The following is a 22104-nucleotide window of genomic DNA, read 5'->3' on the forward strand; positions in this document are numbered from 1 at the left end:
CAATTAGTAGATCAGTCTGGCCCTGTCAGATGTCAAGACTCAGGATGTCTTTGTGATAGTGTGAAATGCCATCATTGTAGCTGAACAGAAACTTCCTGTTACAGTGACTCATTGTTGAGCAACAGACAGACTGAGGAAAGACTGACCTGCACTGTTGGGTTCAACTTTACTATCCTTTCTTATCAGTTCTGTTCATGCACAATAATAATACGCTACTATCTTAAGTAAGCTGTGGGGTAAAATTAAAAAAAAAAGATAGATTTGGTCATTTATTTCATGCTCCTTTGAAGTTACTTAAACCTTAATAAAAAGGGAAAAAAAGTCCCAAAGTAAATCTTAGGGTCTTGGTTATCAAGCCCATTAATGTTCTTACAAACTGCTCCCTTTATTTGTTTGAGAACCTGAAGATGTTTATTGTTGCATGTTATCGGAGTACCGTTACAGTATTTTGCCTTGTTTAGTTTTGCATAACATTCAAGAATGTTCAAAAGTGAAATGGATTGGGCTCATTTGTACCCCAAATGGGCTTTGCATTACATATTTATCATTTATTATTAATAAAGTTGGGGTTTGAGTGGTTTTAGCTGTTAATTTATTTTTACACTCGTGTGTCAGTTTACACATAAATAGGATTATTCTTTTGCAGCCTGAGTGGAAGTCTGCACACTTCTAGATATTTCGGTGTCCTAGAGTTGTTTTTCAGGATTTAGCTTCCACTGGTTGATCCCTGCACTTGTCCCACAGGCATTACTGTTCCACTATTCACTATTCAGCCGTCTGGCTCACCCACACAGATGTATGGACGTTCAGGAGTACACACACAGCCACACGTACACACCCCTGTAGTTTCTCACAGATGCTCTCACACAGGACCTGAAACACAGTGAATGGTAACATCTGCAGACAGATGAGTGTGTGTCGCCCTGGAGCGGCACACTGAAACAGAGACACATTCATCCGAGGAGGCGTCGAGCGGAAGGATGTGTGAGAATGGGAGTTCAAGAGAGAAAGCGAGTGAGATGGATCAAATGAAGTCGGAAGATAGTGTCTCTCTTCTGTTTTCAATAGAGGACACATTGTTGGCCTTGTGCGTCTGTGTTTTGCTCCCTTTGCTCAAATCTCTCAAATAGAGTGTGACGCCTGTGAGTTTGCATACTGATGCTGTTAATTAATGGATCTTTTTTTTTTTTTGTACAGCTGCACCACCACACTAGACTGCCATTATTTTATTAGTCCAATCACTTACGAAAGAATGAACTTCTCCATGACTATTTTCTCTCAGTGGAGGAATACCACTTCGCACGTGTCTTTTTGTGTAGTGCAGTTATTTTATGAAGGAATAACAATATCTGAAATCTACCTTCCTGCTCTAGTCTCACATGTGGTGTATGTATTAAACCAGGTGGAGTCCACTGTATGTCTTGATTTATCATCATTATATGTGCTATCATAAGACAGTGTAACAGCTGGACCTGATACTTTCTGTTAAAATGCATGTTAAATAATCTGTTTACAAAGGATTACATGACTGTCCCTATACCTGTGTAGTACATTTTCAAACAACCTTGGCTCAGAAATTCTTTTGTTTTCAGTGGCTTATTCATTAGAAGTGGATGATTGACATTGTTCCTGAGAGATCTTTGGAAAAAAAAAAGCATCATGTTATCCTGCATTTATTCCCTTTTTTTCTTTTATTCCAAATCCGCATGAAAAATACAAGTAGATAAAGGTTATCTGATCTAGATTATATTGAATTCTTAGAACAGTTTCTCTTTGACATTTGTAACTTGCTGACTCTAAAAAAGTACACTTGGCCATTTTTTTTTTTCAGGGAAAAGTGCACCTGGAGCTCCGTCTGAGTGAAGTCATCACAGACAGCGGAGTCATCAACCACAAACTAGCCACGCGGTAAGCCTTTATGTTGTTATTACATCGGACAAACACAAAGGCACTTATTATACAATCCTGTCCATTTCCTCTTAACATTTTACAAAATTCAAAAGACATAAATAGAACAGGGGTGGCACGGTGAATCAGCTGTAAGGCGTTGGCCTCACAGTTGTGAGGTCCCGGGTTCAATCCCGGACGTGCCTGTGCGGAGTTTGCATGTTCTTCCCGTCCCTGCGTGGGTTTCCTCCGCGCACTCCGGTTTCCTCCCACATTCCAAAAACATGCAATATTAATTGGACACTCCAAATTACCCATAAGTGTGATTGTGAGTGCAGCTGTTTGTCTCCATGTGCCCTGTGATTGGCTGGCAACTAGTTCAGGGTGTACTATTCCTCCTGCCCGTTGACAACTTGGATTGGCTCCACCACTCCCACGACCCTCGTAAGCATAAGCGGCTAAGAAAAAGGATGGATGGATAAATAGATCAAAATCGTGGACTGAATTTTTCAATTTTGGTAACTGTTTAAGCAGGATAAAACTCTCCGCTCTACTTAGTAGCCTACCAATCTACAAACTATAATTCCTGTGAAAATTGGACATTCTGTAAAATGTAAAATAAATCAGAATACAATGTTTTGCAATTACTTTTCAGCCAATTTTCAATTTAATACATGAAAAGATACTTAATGTTTAAATTAATTACCTTTAGTGCATGCGCCTGTGTGTGTGTGTATGTGTGTGAAAATACGCTGTTATTTTGAATTTGATGGTTGAAACCCGTTGCAAAAATGCTGGGACCTGAGCAACAAAAGAAAGTTAAAAGTTGAAGAATGCTGAAAAAAAATTTTGGAACATTCCTTAGGTGACCAGGTTAATTCAAAACAGGTGAGTGTCATGATTAGGCATAAAAGTAACAGCCATGAAAAGACTCGGTTGTTCATCAAACAACGATTATATGAGGTTCACCACTTTGTGTACAACAATGAGCAAATAGTCCAACAGTTTAAGAACGTTTTTAAAAGTGCAATTGCAAAAAATCTCGTTTTTCATAATCTATGGTCAAAAATATCATCAAAGGTTTCAGGGAGTCTGGAGACACCTCGGTATATAGGCGGTGAGGCTAAAAACCAACACTGAATGACCAGTGACCTGAGGGATCAAAGGTGGAACTGCATTAAAAAGCGGCATCATTGTGTTTAGGATATTGCCGTGTGGGCTCAGGAACACTTTTTAGAAATCCATTATTAGTTACCACAGTTTGTCGCTGCATCTAGAAATACAATTTCAAACTCTATCATGTAAAGTGAAAGCCATAGCTCAACAACACCCAGAAATCCAGTGAACCCTCATCAACACCACTTGGGTTCACTGGAGCGAGCTCATCTGAGATGATCTGATGCAAAATGTTGCTGCATTCTGATGAGTCCACAATCCACATATTTTCTGGACATCATGGACGTGTTGTTCTTCAGGCCAAATGTGAAAAAGACCAACGCAAATTTCCACAGGCCAGCATTTGTGACTGTATGGGGTTTTTAGAGCCCACGACATGTTTCACTTGCATATCTGTGAAGGCACCATTAATGCTGAAAAAATATGCTACCATCCAAGCAATGTCTTCTTCAGGGATGTCCTTGCTTGTTTCAGCAAAACAGTTCCAAGCCACATTTTGCATGTGTTATGACACGCTTTGTTGTAAAAGAGTGTGAGTACTAGACTGGCATTGAAAATGTGCGGCAGATTATGAAGAGCAAAATACAACAATGGTAACCGTGGACTGTTGGGCAACTGAAGTTGTACATCAAGCAAGGCTTTCAACACTTAGTGTCATCAGTTCCCAAATGCTCATCGAGTGTTGTTAAAAGGGTGGTCATAAGTGAATATTTCCCAAAAACGTTCATCAGTCTGAACATTAAATATCATGGTTTTGTTGTCTATTCAATTGAATATAGGTTTAAACGGTTCAGAGAATGGATGTTGTCTATTTTTATTTACATTTTACATAACGTCCCAGCTTCTTTGGAATTAGGGTTTGTACTTCTACTAGTCTAGTGTTCTAGTGTGTGTCAAATTTTACACAAAATAAATGTTGTGGCAGTACATCCTCGAAAGACATTGTCAACTTGCAGGATGTGCATCCACATCCAGAGTTTTGTAATAAATCAACATAGCAAGGCCAGATTTCCTACCACTTCCTGCCAGCCACTGTCACCTGTGGTTTAGCTCGAAGATAGCCACCCCCAACTTTGTTTCACGCTGAATTAACTAATGGATGGATTGGCATAAAAAGTAGTCCACTCACGCCATCCCAGATGACGACGCATCCTGCTGACGTCTGATCCCTTTGCTTTTCATCTCGCTTCCTCTAGTAAACATTCTTGTGGAAGTTTAGACCACAGTAGCTTCCTATGGCCTAGAACAAAGTGTGTTTGCTAATGTGCTTGCTGCTGTTGTTCATCATGCCGATTATATGATCTATTACACTTCTGAAGTTGATAATTGTTTCCCAGGCAAAGGGTTTCCATCAGGGGGTATTTCGAGCTGTGTGTGCTGTGACTTAGTTTAATTGGCATGACTTTGTTACCTCCACCAAGCTCAAAGCGCAGAGCAGGACCTTTTTTTTTTTTGCCTGCATTTTCATGTTTGTATATTATAATAATACCTGATATATACCTGACTCCTTTTCCTAAATTTTGTCCATGGACCATGAAAGAAGCAAATATTGGTGTGGACCTTCAATCTTTTCAAATGTGCAATTTTGTCACCCAATCTTTTTTAATATATCCCATTCATTTTCCTCCTTAGTGCAGTACGTTAACTGTAGTTAGTTGTGAACCCAAGTGTACAAACTCAATTGTTTCAGACCAGTGAACAAGATATACAGATCCCTCTCATTGGTGATATAACATACAAAGATAACAGTCTGTCATAATCTCCTCGGAATGGTCAGTTCGACCTGAGTACAATGCAGTAAGAATTTTGAAAATCGGATGATGGGTTCCAGAGAAATTCAGTATTTAGTGTTGGAAAAAAAATGCCTTTTTGAGGTATGTTTTTGCGTCACATTATCAAAAGAAAATCTGTTCCAAACACTCCTTCAAATTAGAGTAAAACATAATAACTTGATTATTTCTCAACATGGCTTTGGCCCTTGGGTTTCATTTGCTCCTTGGAGTACCCTTTCTCCGATTGGCTGACAAATTTCAAAATGTCATCACTGCCCTAAAAACCTCACTTCAATATTGCCGCACAAATGGAAGATTATTGCTGAGATGAGCAGTGTGGTTACACACACTCTTGCTAAGGTGCTTAGAGCCAAGAGCAGAAGGTCATTTTGTTGAGCCCTTTGAGGCAGACACGGAGATGACAGGTGAATCTGAGTCCTGCTAAGGCTTACATTCACTACTCATTCAAAGAAATCCTTCAAGAGTGATCTCTTGACATTTGATCCCAGTCACAGATTTAGTGTTTCCTCCGAGGATGGCAAATATTTGTGTTCTACTGTGTGCGTATGCACGCATGTGTGTATTTGCATCTTAAAAACTTAGAAAACGTCCTAGTGCGATCTACCTATTTTGGCTTCGTTTTTTTGTTTTGTTTGTTTTTTGTTTTTCAGTGAACAGCTTCAGTAAGAATTACTGCAACATGGCCATCAAACTGTTTATTATAGAAAATAGAATAATTTCATGGTTTTTTTTAGGCAGTTTCTCAATTTTTGCATCTATAGGCTTCACAATGTAATATGGAATATTAGTGATTGCTATAGTAGTTTATGCATACAATGTATCCATTAACCATTTATCAGCCCGTGTTGCAGCTCATCCTGCCTCTTCCATATTGTTTATTCCGTGACACAATATTTTTATAGTATATCACTTTGGAGTGAGCGACAATTCAGTACCCTTTATGTTGGAGGGAAATTGTTTTTGACAGGATATGAGAGCACCAAAACAAGCGCATTAACATAAAAACAAGTCACACCGACTTAAAAAAAACAAGTCTGCCATGCATTCTGAGCAACATGTCAAAGCTTAGTGCAGCGTTGAGAGGGGGCCGGATAGTAGGCCAAGCAGGGGTTACATAAACAAGCTTATTGGACAGGAAGTGTGCTGGCATTAGAGATGCTTAACCCAGCCCTTATTCTTTATTGGGAATCCGTGTGTGCGTGTGTGTGTGTACGAGCGCGTGTGTGCTGGCGTGCCCGTGTGTGTTTGTTGAGGGATGTGCTGCAATTTGCCGGGTAATTCATCAGGCTGTGTGACGAGTCATCATGACACACAGGAAGTGATTCGTGCTGCCGGGTGTCTCATCCTGTCTGGGTGCTAATCCCGTTACAACATGATGTCATCTGGGAGCAGGACAGCTTTAGACAGGTTGCACTCTCACAGAAAAGTAAATACTGAAGACCATCCATTCATTTTCTGTACCGCTTATCCTCAGTAGGGTCGCAGGCATCCTGGAGCCAACCCAGCTATCTTCGGGCAAGGGGCAGGATACACCCTGAACTGGTTGCCAGCCAATCGCAGGGCACATACAAAGAAACACCAGACATATATATATATATATATATATATATATATATATATATATATATATATATATATATATGGTTAGTTTTCTGTCAAATGTGACAATGAAAAACAATTGTAAAAATGCATACACTCTTCACCAAAATATTGGAACAGTGATCCCCTTTCATTTTTTTTTAAACATTTAGATTTTACTTTTTTTAATTAGAGAAGAGATGATTGTTTCATCTTTATTTACATCTGGATCTCATACACAACTTGGAAGTTGGTACTTTTTGTTTGATTCCAGCCATTTTCCATGTGAGTAGAAGTATATTGCAATTTGAGCTATGGGGGTGTTTTCTTGTCTTGGTTGTCTTCAACTTAGATTATTCAAACAATCAATAGCACTGAATACCTACATTAGGGCTACACAATATTTTGCTTGAGCATCGTCATTGCGATGGCCGTGTGCACAATAGTCACAATCTAGGGCCTGCTGCACTTTCAACCACACACGGAGAAGCCCAGAGTGTTATATACTTATCTCCTTGTATAATAAATAAAAATGAGAATGGGAAAGAATGTACACCTGCTGTATTTCCTATTTCGATCATCAGAATGAAACCAGGCAAGCACGCGCCAGCTCCATGGGTGGCAAGATGCGTTCAGGGTCCCTGCATAAATGGGAGAAAATGTGTTCTTCTGTAATGCAGAACAAAATTGAGAAAATGGATTACTAGGGACATTAGTTATTAGAGTACTAGAACTACTATTAAAACACTGTACGATCACACTGATAATATGGAATATTTTTTTAATATAATTGACCGAAATGCCAGTATTTTGAGGATAGCAGTCCGTCAGCAACTTAATGGAAAAAAAAAAGAACTACGAACTACTTTGTGTTTGGACCATCGAACTTTTTTCAAAATTTGTAATTATGAACCAATCTAACAATGAACTGAACTTTGAACTAGTTTGCCTCAAAAATTAACTTTTCCCAACACTGTATGATTTCACATTCATATAATACAGTATATCGCTTTTTTCCAATATCGTGCAGCCCAAGTCTACATTCAGTTTCAGGTTTTGTTTTTGTCTGTGATGACTACAAAGAGAGATGTTTATGGATGAAAAGGCAAAGATGAGAGAATATGGAAAATCAATTAGAAGCAAGGTAAGAGATTGGCCGGAGCCATTTCAGTACATTGGCATGTCCTGAACAAAGAAACTACTGGTGTACTAAATAGCAGACCGACTGAAAAATATCCCCCAAAAAGTCTCTTTGTATGACAGCGGCACCCTCCAAAGGGCAGGAATAAATGTTTGACAATCTAGTGTTTAGACTTCATGAACAAATGTACTGTTTCTTTCGGCTTGTCCCTTTCAGGGTCGCCACAGCGTGTCATCTCAGATGAACGCATTTACATGTTTGGCACAATTTTTTTTTTTTTTTTTTTTTTTTTTTTACACCAGATCCCCTTCCTGACGCAACCCTTCTCAGGGAGTGGAGGCCCCAGTGGGATACGAACACACAACCCCTGGTCTACCAACCCAGTGCTCTAACCACTGAGCTACAGAGCCTCTTTGTCTCTCCAAATGTACTGAGGCTTGCAAAAACAAAACAAAACAAAACAGAGTAATCATTAGCAGGGGAAATGGGGAGGAATGAATGAAATGTTCTCAAAAGGGCTGGTATAGCCTGAAAAAAAAGTGGGATTCACTTCAAGTGATGGAAATGCAAAAGGTTCAAGAAAGAAAGGATCTGCTCTTGGTCCCTTATATACAAGCTAATGTGTGAAACTCAGTAGAGATGATGTGGTTTTGGCTGGTATGGTTCTTTGTGGGATAGGCTCACTAATCTTCATTGATGTAACTCAAAGGCAGTGTGCAAAATGAACTCAGAGGTCTACATTTTCATTTTCCTGAAAATTTTATGACAAAGAGGGGTTAAGAAGTGGAAGGATTTAGACTGGCATTGTAAATTGTCAGGCATAAACCCTATATCTGGTAATATAGGAAGCAGGCTGCACTCAGAACTGGTTGCCAGACAATCGCAGGACACATAGACACAGATAACAGTCACGCTCCCAATCACACCTCAGGGCAATTTAGAGTCCCTGATTAATGCATGTTTTTGTGAAACTGGAGTACCTGGAGAAAACCCACACAGTCATTGGGAAAACATGCAAACTCCACACTGGCAGGGCCAGAACTTGAACCTGGTCCTCAGAACTGTGAGGCCAAGGCAGTAACCAGTTGCTCCACTGTGCTGCCTCAATGCTTTCCTTCTAATTGAATAATTAGTATGTCCTAGGGCTCTTGTATTACGGTTTAACTTTATGGTGTTTTTCATTTTAAGACACGCCTATTAAAAACTGTTTCATCAGTGGTTGCTGTATTTTTATTTTTTTTTTTTTTTACTTTTTGTATTTTGTAAGTATCTGTGATAGGAAAAGAGGAAAACTTTTAGCATGATGCGACGTAGTTTTAAAGAAATCCTATGAAAGTATTCCAGAAACACATGCAAACAAAACAATGCTGACATTGTTATCATTGAGGTATTTTAAATAAACACTATGCTCTCTTTCTAAGTTAAACACTTCTGACCAGCGTTAGGTTGCTTGGGGGGGGGGACAGATTAACTCTGTGCTATCTAGCTTATCAGTGGCTTCTCCTTGCCACACACACAACATCCCACAGGAGTTCCGTTTCTCACCTCCCACTAAGCTTGACGCTCATGAACATTTCCTGAGGAAAAAAAAATGGGCCTTTGTTATACTGCTCACATTTCTGCTCTGCTCTCCTATGGTGCTCAGACACAAACACTTAACTGCGACTGAAACTCGGTGGAAGCTGTGGTTTTATCCAAGTGGGTAGATGAGAGGGAGCTAAAAGCTTTTTCTGAGCTGGTGGTGTGGGTGTCATTTTCCAGTGGTCTTGACAGTGCTTGCGACCCTCTCACAGTAGTCCACTAATTAAATGGTAATTCATAATTTAACAGGGCTTTCATAGGCCCCAGAGAATCCTCTGCATTCAGATTTTTTTCTCCATGCTTTTAAAAAAAGATATTTAATAATTATCATGTATGTGTGTGTTCACTGTATATTTTGATTTAAATTAGCTTTGTTCAGTGCAATTGAATCTTTTTGGACAGGACAGGTGGCCAAAGACAGACGTGCATTACATTTGGCATCAAGTAAATATGTGACAGGGCGGGTGTGGGAGTGTGGCAGTTGGTGTGTTTACTCAATAAAAATAAAACTCCTCTCTCTTGAATCCCCACAGAGTGCTGGAGTGCCAAGGTCTTCCAATCGTCAACGGCCAATGTGACCCTTATGCTGCTGTCTCACTACTTGGTCCTTCCAGGTTAGAACATCCACAGCGCACACAGATGGCTCTGGTATGATTCATGAACATACTGTTCATGTGTCTATGCAACCATGGAGCTGAGATTTTGAGGTGCATGAAACAAAATACAGATGAGTTCCAATTATTGTATATTCACGAACAAATAGACCTCCATGTTTCCCATCTATGTAAATATGAATTACAGTATAACGTGGGAAACAGTAACATGTAAATGCCAGCAGTAAAATGTGCAAACCAGGGGGACAATTGTAACCCCCCCCTTATCCTGTATGCAAATGGTTAAGAACGTTTCTCTCATCTCCCAGAGTTTTTCCGTTTTCCTCCTCCTCATGTGGTGAAATTAAGCAAAATAGTAAAGCATGACGTTAATTAGGAAATAGTAAAGGAGATTTCTAGAATGAAGTCAATTGAAATATGTCGTGAAGTTTTGTGCTGGTGGAAAGCATTTAATCTGGGGATACATACAATTAAAACTACAACTTTTTTTAAGTGATTTTCACCCAAGTTACTACGAGAGGAGATGACACAATGCTCATCTTGTACATTCAGCGAATGCCCTATGCACTGCAAATGACGGTATGGCAACGATGCATATCTTTTAATAAAGAGTAAACATGTTGTAGAATCTCATATATCAGGGGCATAACACGTGTTGCCTATGTCATATTGAAGCGAAGGCTTGTTGTAATGTAGAATTTGAACTTACGCAGCGTCAAATGTTACATACTATACCTTGAACAAATTTTAGGTGCTTAAAAAAATAACCAAAATACTGTACTGATATATCAAATCCTCTCTCTCTTTCTTTTTTTCTCTCTCTCTCACTCTAATAATCCATCTGATAATATTTTTTTTAAAAAGTAGTTATTTCTACCTGATAAGATATGAGTTAAATTGATCCAACTAACATCATTCTAAATACATATGCCATTTGATCTACCTGGACTTGGCTGTTTTTTTTTCTTCCAGAAAACCAATCTTATGTATATGATCAGGCTACCGGTCTGTATTCGAATACACACATAATAGCAGTTTCAATGTTAATGAACATCCAGTAAGTTAGCTCGTCAGAAGCACCTTGGCTTTCATATTAACACATGGACATGACTAAAAGATACTTCTAGCATTCCTTTTCAAAAGGACAGTGACCACCTGTAATGTTTTCTTGATAGAAAAAAAAACTCCTTTCTAACAACATAATTGGTGACCTATGGTGAGATGTAGCACAAACTATGGCTGGAAATCATCAGAATGTGTTGTTATTGAGTGGTAGGAGTTGAGAAATTTCCCATATATGCTGGTTTCATTTAAAGCTGTCATTTTTCGCACCACCAATTGAGCCAGTGTAGGAAATGAATCAGGTATTCTCTCAATATAAAAAAAACCCCTCAAATATTGATACATACAGCAAGATAGAGGAGCCGATAGGCTTAATCAGCATTTTGTTATCTCCTCTATTACTGGCTCGGGAGAGGTTTGGTTTTTTTTTGGTTTTTTTTGGGGGGGGGGGCAATGTAGGCACACGTACGTGAGCACTACTCACTGGATGGTATATACAGTGAAGAAAATAAGTATTTGAACACCCTGCTATATTGCAAGTTCTCCCACTTATAAATCATGGAGGGGTCTGCAATTTTCATCGAAGGTGCATGTCCACTGTGAGAGAAATCATCTAAAAAGAAAAATCCAGAAATCACAATGTATGAATATTTTAGCGAGATACAGCTGCAAATAAGTAGTTTAAGATCCAAGAAAACCAATGTTAATATTTGGAAAGTAGCCTTTGTTTGCAATTACAGAGGTCAAACGTTTCTTGTAGTTGTTCACCAGGTTTGCACACACCGCAGGAGGGATTTTGGTCCACTCCTCCACACAGATCTTCTCTAGATCAGACAGGTTTCCGGGCTGTCGCTGAGAAACACGGAGTTTCAGCTCCCTCGAAAGATTTTCAATTTGGTTCAGGTCTGGAGACTGGCGAGGCCACGGCAGAACCTTGATATGCTTCTTACGGAGCCACTCCTTGGTTTTCCTGCCTGTGTGCTTCGGGTCTTTGTCATGTTGAAAAACCCAGCCACGACCCATCTTCAATGGTCTCACTGAGAGAAAGAGGTTGTTCCCCAAAATCTCACAATACATGGCCGCGGTCATCCTCTCCTTAATACCGTGCAGTCGTCCTGTTCCATGTACAGAAAAACATCATGATGCTCCCACCCACATGCTTCACAGTAGGGATGATGTTCTTGGGATGGAACTCATTATTCATCATCCTCCAAACACAGTTAGTGGAATTATGAACAAAAGGTTCCATTTTGGCCTAATCTGAACACAAAACCTTCTCCCATGACTCCTCTGTATCATCCAAATGGTCATTGGCAAACTTAAGACGGGCCTTGACATGTGTTGGTTTCAGGAGGGGAACCTTCCGTGCCATGCATGATTTCAAACCATGACATCTTAGCGTATTACTAACAGTCACCTTGGAAATGGTAGTCCCAGCTCTTTTCAGGTCATTGACCAAATCCTGTCGTGTAATCCTGGGCTGATTCCTCACCTTTCTAAGGATCATTAAAACCCCACGAAGTGATATCTTGCATGGGGCTCCATTCTGATTGAGATTGACCATCATCTTAAGCTTCTTCCATTTTCTAATGATCACTCTAACAGTAGACTTTTTTCACCAAAATGGCAATTTCTCCGTAGCCCTTTCCAGCCATGTGACTTGTACAATTTTGTCTCTGGTGCCTTTGGACAGTTCTTTGTTCTTGGCCATGTTATAAGTTTGGGTCTCACTGATTGTATGGGGTGGACAGGTGTCTTTATGCAGCTAACGACCTCACACAAGTGCATCTGATTCAGGATAATACATGGAGTGGAGGTGTACTTTTAAAGGCAGACTAAGTCTTTGAGGGTCAGAATTCTAGCTGATAGACAGGTGTTCAAATACTTATTTGCAGCTATATCACACAAATACATTGTTAAAAAATCATACATTGTCATTTCTGGATTTTTCTTTTTAGATTATCTCTCTCACAGTGGACATGCACCTACGATGAAAATTTCAGACCCCTCCATGACTTCTAAGTGGGAGAACTTGCAATATAGCAGGATGTTCAAATACTTATTTTCTTCACTGTAACTATGTACTGTGTAGTTGCATTCCAAGCTGAACCCAATTCAGGAATGGTTGGGGGGATAAGGTGAATGAAAATAATTTTGAGCCGAGGAAGTTGGGGTGCTGTATTTTTTGCTGTTAAATTATTACATTTCAACCAAGTACTATATAGTTTTCACACTTTGCTAGCTCGTTTAAAAAAGGGTGAGGGGGGGTCTCTCAAATTTTGGGGGTGCTTTTATCCGTTTTAGGGGCACTTCAGGACTCCAAAAATGGTCTGGACACATCACTGCTGCCAAGCACCTTGCTTTAAAGGTGATAACTCGTTTCCTCTTTATTCCTGTTTTCTTCAGGTCAGAAGCAAAGAAGACCAAGGTGAAGAGGAAAACCAATAATCCACAGTTTGATGAGATTTTCTATTTTGAGGTAAAGTTTGTGCAGGGTATTTATACAGTATATCTGTTCGGGATACTTCTGCTGTCCTTTGGCATGTAACACAATAAACCTTTGCATGCCATTGTTGATGAGTTATTATTCAAGGAAGTTCTGCTTTAGATTTGCAAGCCTTGCTGCAGAGATGAGTGAATGCGTTTCAGTGTAACCCAGATTACTTTTTTAAGATGATTGAATTTGATTCGCGTCAAGGCCTGACAGCCTGTCCGCTGTGATGTCGTCATTTATTCAAAAGAGACTTCTGTGAAATGTATGGACGAGTACATGCTGCACTGTAATGACCCTGCTATTTAATTACATTTTGAAGGTTTGATATGATTTTTGCTCAAGTGCTTCTGCAGAATAATCACTTCTCTTAATCTGTTTATTTATTCAGTTGCGTAACTATAAACAAATTGCTCACATGTGAGCATGTTGATTGGAGTCATTTCTTTGGGATTGACTTTGAAATGGGTGTCAGTGTCCTAAAATTAAACTTGTCACTTTTTTGCTCATCAAATATAGATGTCAAAAATAGCCCCAACAAAAATAATAAAATGAAGTTTTTAAATGGTGATTTAATTTATTAGTAGGGGGATAAAACTATTTGAATCTATCTGGCTGTGTGTGGAAAAAGTAATTGCACCCTAAACATGAAAACTGCCTCACCAACAACAACTGAAATCCAGCATTTTTCTATCACTAGCAAATAGTCTTTTTCATTTTTTGGTGCTACAGTATTTTAGCCCAATGTGGGTGTGTGCGTGTGTGTGTGTGTGTGTGTGTGTGAGAGAGAAAGAGAGAGAGAGAGAGAGAGAGAGAGAGAATATTCTTGCACCAGGTAGTTATTCCCCAAGCAGCATGTGTTTTGGAGTTTTTGAGCTCCTTCCAAAAACACAATTTTCGTAGTAATTTGTAGAAAATTGGAAATACAGTTTCCAGTGTTGTGTTTGAACTGAGTGCTTGTATAATAACAATAGTGTTACTGTGCCAGTCCAAGGTCTGTGTTCATACTATCCGTTGTCCCACACTCCACAAAAATGCTTCCAATACATTCCATAAGGATCCTGTTCTAAAACCACCATACCCTCCCTATCCCCAAAAAAGATGGATTTTCTTTTTTTGGAGGGGGATAATATTTTCATCAAAGTAATCCATTTCTACAAGCAGTCACAGTTTCAAATAACTTAAAAGGTGTGTCTATTACTCTGTTTTATGAACTGCTCCAAATTTTTATGACTTTAAAGTAAAAGGCCTCGATTGTTCTCTGGATGCATTGTAAAATGCAGTCAGATAGTAGACAGAGTGGCCCCGTTGACCCCAATCACCACGTGTGGCTCCTCCCTCTTCCCTTCCCTACAACCACAGGCCAGCAAGACAAGAGTGTGATTGATTCAGACACACTAAACGCTCTGACTCATAAATATCTGGTCTCTTGAAACTTGCCCTGTAAACAGAACCTTTATTACACTGTACAGACAATGGTATTGGGAAGCATGTCTTACTAGATGGGCTTAATTTTTGTTGATTGCGCATCTGCGATGAAGCACAAAAACTGTCTTATCGTATTTCTGTGAAAGTGCAAGACTCACGCTCCATGTTTGCCAATTTGCAACAATCTGGGACAATCGGTTCGTGGAGCTGTATGACCTGCATCTGTTTGCCTCCATGTAATAACTTGGTAGCACAATGTCAGTCCTAACCTGTGGTTTTCAAAGTGGAAGGTGCATATGGAAGTAAATTAGTACCACCAGGATTTGAATTTGAAATGTAAACTGATTACATTTTCAAACGAAAAATGACAGCAGGCGTCCGTGTAGTTAGTGTTCCAAGCAGCATAGTTTCCCAGAGCAGCGGTAAGGTCATGAGAAGAAGCCCGGTTGTCTGTCTTTCTCCTCTTTATATAGGTAATCCTTGAAACGTTTCAGACTTCCGTGTCACAAAGGACACAATCATCGCACTGGCTGGCACGTACTTGTAGCAATTTGGGGCCCACAAACAAACAATCTAGGCTAGGGATGTATACATTAGATCTGGCAGACATATTAAATCACTTGTGCGTATCACCATCTGCTCACGTTGTCTGTTGTCACAACAGCCAAGAGCAGGGACATTACTCCAGTCACACAAGTAGGTTTGCATCCTCTTCCGCACAGATCTGTGAGGACGCAGATGACTCGAAACTGTCCTTGTGCCACATTTAAAGGGAATAAGATGAGCTACTTTGATTGGCTGTGAATTAAGTTGGCTGAGTTCATGCCTACAATGATGCACAGTGCAGTGATGATATGTTTGTGGGAATAGTTTTGGAAAGACTCACTTCTGGTCCAACATGACTAACTACCCCAGTAGACAAACCAAGCTAGTTGGATGAGTTTGGTGCATGTGGAAGAAATTGGGAGACCAAAACTCAACCCATTAAACACCTTTGTGCTCATCTAGAACAGAGATTGCGACCAAGCCCTCCCTCCTCCAGCATCAATGATCTCTGACCTTGCAAATGTTGGTCTGGACACACTCCAAAATCTCTTAAGTGTGTTCTTTGAAGGGTTGACTTGTTACAGCTGCAAAGAAAAGTCATTTTTTACATTTTTAAACATCCCAATGCTTTGTCCTTAACTGCAACATTTTTTAACAAAACAGACTCCAAATAACCCTAGTGTATTTCCATATTAAAAATGTTTTTTTGTTTTTTTTTGTTGCTTCTGGTTATGTTTGCTTTTTTTCCATCCCGTTGAACTGTTTCTCTCCTTTCAGGTGACACGGCCCTTGAGCTACACAAAGCGACAGTTTGATGTCGAAGAGGAAGACGTGGACAAAATGGCTCTGAAGTAAAGCAATGTTGTCTTAAATCAACAGTCAGCTGAGACTGTCTTTGAACTGGGGCTCCTAATTTCTATATCCAGGGTGGAGCTGTGGAATGCTAGCAACTTGACGTTTGGTGATGACTTTTTGGGAGGTGTGCGTGTTCCCCTCAGAGTCCTGGGTCAGTTTGGAGTCCATGATGCATGGTAGGTGTGATGTGTTCCTCCCAATTTAAACTGACATTGCATTGCTCTTTGGTGCCTTCCTGTTGACCTGCCAATCTTTCGGTCTTTTTTGGGGCTGTGCGTCTAAGACTTGTGCCATTTGACTACTGTTACAACAGAAGAAATGTTACATAATGCCTGGACACCATTCACAATTTCAGTAATAGAACCTGTTTTTCCTCAGATACACAGTGTTTCGGTTTATTTAAGTGCGTATTCATTCACTGGAGAAAACTGTTCAGCAGCTAAAACCATCAACGAGATCTTGACTCAATACCATCTGTTTTTTTTCAAAACTATTTTGAAATCAGTGGTAGCTGATTTGCAACAAATAGTCAATTGCTCACTTAGTCTGACGAAGTTTCCTAAAGCTTTTAAAGTAGCTGCTGTTAAGTCTCTTCTAAAAAAACTCCTGTGTTAGCAAGATATAAAACCATCTCTAATCTCCCTTTCATAGTCAAGATTGTTGAGAAAGTTGAGAAACTTTTAATCAACTCAACTCAACAATTTCTTGAATTTAAATGGTTTTTTTGACAAATTTCAATCAGGTTTCCGAACTCATAACAGTACGGAATCTCCTCTTATCAAAGTGCTAAATGATATAAGATTGAATATTGACTCAGTAAAGGAGTCCGTTTTGGTCTTGTTGGATCTCAGTGCGGCTTTTCATATCATAGGACACAATACACTTCTATACAGGTTGGAAATGTGGGTTGGACTAACTGGAACGGTCCTTAAATGGTTTAGGTCCTACCTGGAGGAAAGGAGCTACTTTGTAAACATAGGAAGGGCTCAATCTGAACAAATGGGAATGACATATTGGGGTCCCTCAAGGGTTAGTTCTCCTGTCCAGCCTGGGCTCACTATTTTTAAAAAACAAAGACCAAATATGAAACTTTGGTGTTCTGATGGATTCTGACCTGACCTCCAACAGTCATATCAAATCATTTACTAAAACTGCCTTTTACCATCTGAACAACATATGTCGAGTGAAGGCATGTATGTGTCAAGCAGACCAGGAGAAGTTCATCCATGCTTTTATCTCAAGTAGACTTGACTATTATAATGGTCTTCTGACTGGACTCCCCAAAAGAGCTCGTTCAGAATGCTGCAGCTCAGGTTCTGACCAGAACAAACAGGTCAAAGCATTTAACTCCGATTCTCAAGTCTTTACACTGTCTTCCAGTCAGTCTATAAATTATATTATATTATAAATGCTGGTCTATAAATCAGTAAATGATTTAGGTCCTGAATACATGAAAGAAATGCTAATGGAATACAAACCCAGTAGGGCTCTGAGATCAACTGACTCAGGTCAAATAGTGCAGTACAGAGTCCGGATTAAATATACTAAAGCAGTATTTAGGTATTATGCTGCAAAAAAATGGAGTAAGTTGTCATATTTACAAATTCACTTCTAAAGGTTTTCTTAAAGTTAATCATCATATTTTTAAATGTGAAATCAGTTTGTTTGACACTAACATGAAGTCTGTCCTCAGGTACTATCTGCAGCCCAGAGAAAATGGAGGCAAGTCAGTCAAGGTGGAAGAGCTTGGATCTCTGCGTCTGAATATTGTTTACACAGAGGATCACGTCTTCCCCTCTGAGCACTATACCCCCCTCAGAGATTTGCTGCTTTCCTCTGCCAATGTACAGGTATGTAAGTGGCTCTTTACAGGCCACGTGTTCCAGGCCGCACATGATCTTGTTTTGTCCCTGTGCAGCCTGTTTCGGCGTCAACAGCTAACATTCTTGGGGAAGTGTGTCGAGAGAAGCAAGAAGCTGCCATTCCGCTTGTGCGACTCTTCCTCCACTACGGCAAGATTGTGCCTTTCATCAGTGCCATTGCTCATGCTGAAGTTAACCGTACACAGTGAGTGTCTGAAAATTGGGATGGGGTGGTGGGAGGGGGTGTTAATGTCGACGCAATGCAATTTTATTGACCACCACCCAATGTGAGGTTTATTCCACAGCTACCCTGAGTTTAAAGCATTGTAAAAAAACGAGAAAGTCTGGAATGCTTAATACACCTGCTCAAATACATATTTTTATACTTATTTCTTGATTAAGATGTCAAATTATTCTTATTCACTTGTAAAGAAAAAAATTGTTTCAATGTTTTGGATGTTGTGCAAGATGAATTTCTGACTTTGACTGAAATGGTGAATTCAGTTGGAAATTCCCCTTTTTCTGTCCAAAGTATTTTTATCCATTCATATTTTCTTTAAGCACAGCATGATGCCGGATATTCTCTAAGACAAAAAGGTGTCGGTTTAATAAATCTGTCAAGGACTGGAATATGTGAATAATGTCTTTGCAGCTTGACGTGACCGTCAAGTCAGGCAGTTCATCTAAACTCTCTCTTGGTTTGTTTTTGCTGCTTTGACTTATCTGGCCACTAATGCAGGGATCCAAACACCATTTTTCGAGGAAATTCGCTCACGTCCAAATGCATCGACGAAACCATGAAACTGGCAGGGATGCACTATCTGCAAGTCACACTTAAACCTATCATAGATGAGGTTGGAAATCAAATCTTCTTCTTGCATCTGAAATAACCTTGTATATAATAAACAAGTAACAAAGTATTCTCAATTTTATCCCTTCACAGATCTGCACAGAACACAAGCCCTGTGAAATTGACCCAGTTAAGCTCAAGGAATCTGAAAATCTGGAGACAAATAGAGTAAGAAAATGATCTGGCGTGGCTGTGTGTGTTTGCATGTGGCTCGTGTTTATGTGACATTTCTGATTTACCTTCCCTCCGCAGGAAAACCTTCGCCACTATGTGGACCGTATCTTTAACGTTATCACCACCTCTGGCGTTAGCTGTCCCACTGTCATGTGTGACATCTTCTTCTCACTTCGAGAGTCTGCTGCCACGCGTTTCCAGGGTAACTCACCCCTTGTATGACTAACAAGGGAGACAGGAAAAGGACAGGAAGTGTTTAAGGCCACGTTATTCACTTTACTCCGAACTGCACAATAAAGGTTGCTTTATGTTAGACACATGAAGGTTCGGGTAATGTATACCTTACTTTGTGTTGTATACTCTGCTGCCTCCGTGTGGCTGCATTAAGCCTCCGCAGTCACAAGGGTACACGCTAACGGGCCTCAAAATATTGCAGTCTATTGATATACAATATACGAACTGCAGTTTGATGGAACAGAGAAATGTTTGTTTTTTTGTTGTTGCATATTTTACAAATAGTGTCGGTTTGCAAAGCCTGGATTTCAAACAGTGTTGGACTGTTGTGTTGGCTCTCATTCGACTGAACAAGTGTACGTTATGTTGTGACTAGTAAATGTAGTTTGTAAGGTATCGTGTCATTCAGACTAGAGTCCACCATTACCAAATGTCCTCTCCTCTTTTCCCGACCCTCCAGTGGACCAGGACGTCCGATACACAGCAGTGAGCAGTTTCATCTTCCTGCGTTTCTTTGCTCCAGCAATCCTATCGCCCAATCTCTTTCATTTACGGCCTCACCATCCAGTGAGTTGGATTTACTATCGATTTACGGTCTCACTTGCAAACGGTGTCGTAAATGGTATATCATTCCTTATTTCTCTCTGCAGGATCCCGCCACCTCTCGAACACTTACCCTCATCTCCAAAACCATCCAGACATTGGGAAGTCTCGCCAAGTCAAAATCTGTTAGTACCTTCCATCAAAATGTTATTTGTATTCATCAACAGTTAAACCCCAACTAAACTCTCCAATCTCTTTCTCTCCAATGTCTGTATCTCCACTTCTTTTCAGGCCAATTTCAAAGAGTCGTACATGGCAGCATTTTACGACTACTTCAATGAGCAGAAGTATGCAGATGCTGTGAAGAATGTGAGTCTTTGTGCATTACTCTTTTTCTGCACCTAGCAAATAATTTTTTTTTCCAAACAAATATTATTTTATGTAATGGTTAGTGATATTAGAGTTAGAACATCATCTATCTATCTAGGGGGTTTTTTGTGTGTCAAAGCATCATTACTTCTTCTTCTCTTCGTTTTGGCTTGTCCCGTTAGGGGTCACCACAGCATGTCATCTTTGATGAACACATATTTGTTTGGCACAATTTTATGCCAGATGCCCTTCCTGATGCAACCCCTCTGCATTTAGCCGGGGAGAGAAGCACCTGTTATTTCCAGGCCGTCTCCCATCCAAGTACTAACCGGGGCCAAACCCACTTAGCTTCCGAGATCTGACGAGATCGGGCGTTCTCTGGGTAGCATGGCCATAAGCTCCAAACATCATTACATTGTTACAAGCTTATTTAAACAAGCAAACCTAGGAACCTGACATGGTCAGATTTTCTGAAAAGTTAACGAGAAGTACTGAAGTATGCCATAGCCTAATTGGTGAAGTGGTTCAATCTTTTACATTATTTGGTTATTACAACACGTTTGGTGACTGAAATGCTGCTGAGGATTGAAGTGGAAAATTAGCATTTATGTATCCAGGATTTTTAGTGGGTCTAGGGATTTTTTTTTTCCTTTTACTTCCTGAGCTAAAGTGTCTAACTGCAGCCCAACCCCTGATTGATTAAGAAAATGGTAAGAAAGGCCCTGGGTAACCCGTGACTCTTGTCAATATAGAAAAAATAAATGTATTTAGCACCTGCTGTAAAGCTCATCAAAATAAATCACATCACAATTACTTGTTGACACATCTCCTATCATTCCACAGTTTCTGGACCTCATATCCACTTCAGGGAAGTGGGATCAGAAGAGTATTGAAACACCAATCATGCTGAAAGAGGGGTAGGCTGCCTTTCCATTCTTCGCGTGAAACAAAACGTGTCATGTTTCTCAGTGTAAACCATTTCACTGCTGGTTTAACCATAATGGTTGACCTGTTTGTCCCCTTGTGAAGAGGTCCTATATTTTCGATGAACATTTTCAGCAATACACATGAAGATGTGGACTGATATATATATTTTTTTTGTACCCGACGTACACTTTTTATTTTAATGTTGTTTTGGATGAGGCTTCAAAGGAAGGGTACTTTCCTGCCTCGCTCACCAACATCCTCACCTTCTTGTGTTTCTGCTACCGGAGTAGGAGTGTAAAAGTCACTATAAAGAGGGTTGATGGGAAGGGGTCAAAAGGCACCAAGGGCAGGTAAGAGCTTCTCTTTGCCCTTGTGACCCCTTGTGTGTGCACTGTAAACCTTCCTCAAGTGGTCCACCTCCTCTCCCGTGTCATGGTTACATGCTGCTGCACTTTGCTTTATTTTGCGGGAGGTAACTCAAGTGACAACTTTGTGTTGCACGTTGTGCTCAGCAGGCCGATGTGCACGGGCAGCGCGACGGTGTCTAAAGTAAAGCGACAACGTTAAAGCTGATTTACAATATTTTACTCAGCCAGCCTCGCTAATATGGACCCCCCCTCTCGTTCCACGTCATGCCAGACGTAACAGTGGGGATTGGTTACCCTACACGCATTCCTGGCTTCTCGTATATCTGCCCACATCATGACCTCTTTGTCCTATATGTATCCACTGTCACCTTATCGCTGCACATGAGACACTCCAGCATGTCTCCAAACAGTTTTTAACAGGGGAAAATATGCACGTTTAGGGCTTAGGAATGTGAAAAAAGATACAAATCTCACTGTGGAATTCCACTGCATCATTTCCTCAAAGTAGTCTGGCCCTTACGTACAGTTTGAGTCTCTGTTGTGTTCACGTCCCTGGACATGTTTTATAAGTTAACACCTCTGTCTTGTCAGTTTTCAAAAGCACGCGGTTTCAAATCTCACACTA

The 22104-nt window shown here is 40.1% G+C and overlaps 1 protein-coding gene across 5 annotated transcripts in view; it reads left to right on the forward strand.

Annotated features, from left to right (window-relative positions):
- Positions 1–22104, forward strand: part of rasa3 (RAS p21 protein activator 3) — a 60815-nt gene that overhangs the window by 31898 nt on the left and 6813 nt on the right. For all 5 annotated transcript variants that reach the window (XM_061815041.1, XM_061815040.1, XM_061815044.1 and 2 more), the window contains 14 exons: positions 1832–1908; positions 9690–9770; positions 13239–13311; positions 16075–16148; positions 16224–16328; positions 17846–18002; positions 18071–18219; positions 18754–18868; positions 18958–19032; positions 19117–19240; positions 19733–19839; positions 19923–20000; positions 20107–20184; positions 21028–21101. In XM_061815041.1, the coding sequence (XP_061671025.1) occupies positions 1832–1908; positions 9690–9770; positions 13239–13311; positions 16075–16148; positions 16224–16328; positions 17846–18002; positions 18071–18219; positions 18754–18868; positions 18958–19032; positions 19117–19240; positions 19733–19839; positions 19923–20000; positions 20107–20184; positions 21028–21101 (1367 nt within the window). The remainder of the gene's footprint in view (positions 1–1831; positions 1909–9689; positions 9771–13238; positions 13312–16074; positions 16149–16223; positions 16329–17845; positions 18003–18070; positions 18220–18753; positions 18869–18957; positions 19033–19116; positions 19241–19732; positions 19840–19922; positions 20001–20106; positions 20185–21027; positions 21102–22104) is intronic.

This window comes from Syngnathoides biaculeatus, chromosome 3 (genome assembly GCF_019802595.1).
Source record: "Syngnathoides biaculeatus isolate LvHL_M chromosome 3, ASM1980259v1, whole genome shotgun sequence".
NCBI lineage: Eukaryota > Metazoa > Chordata > Actinopteri > Syngnathiformes > Syngnathidae > Syngnathoides > Syngnathoides biaculeatus.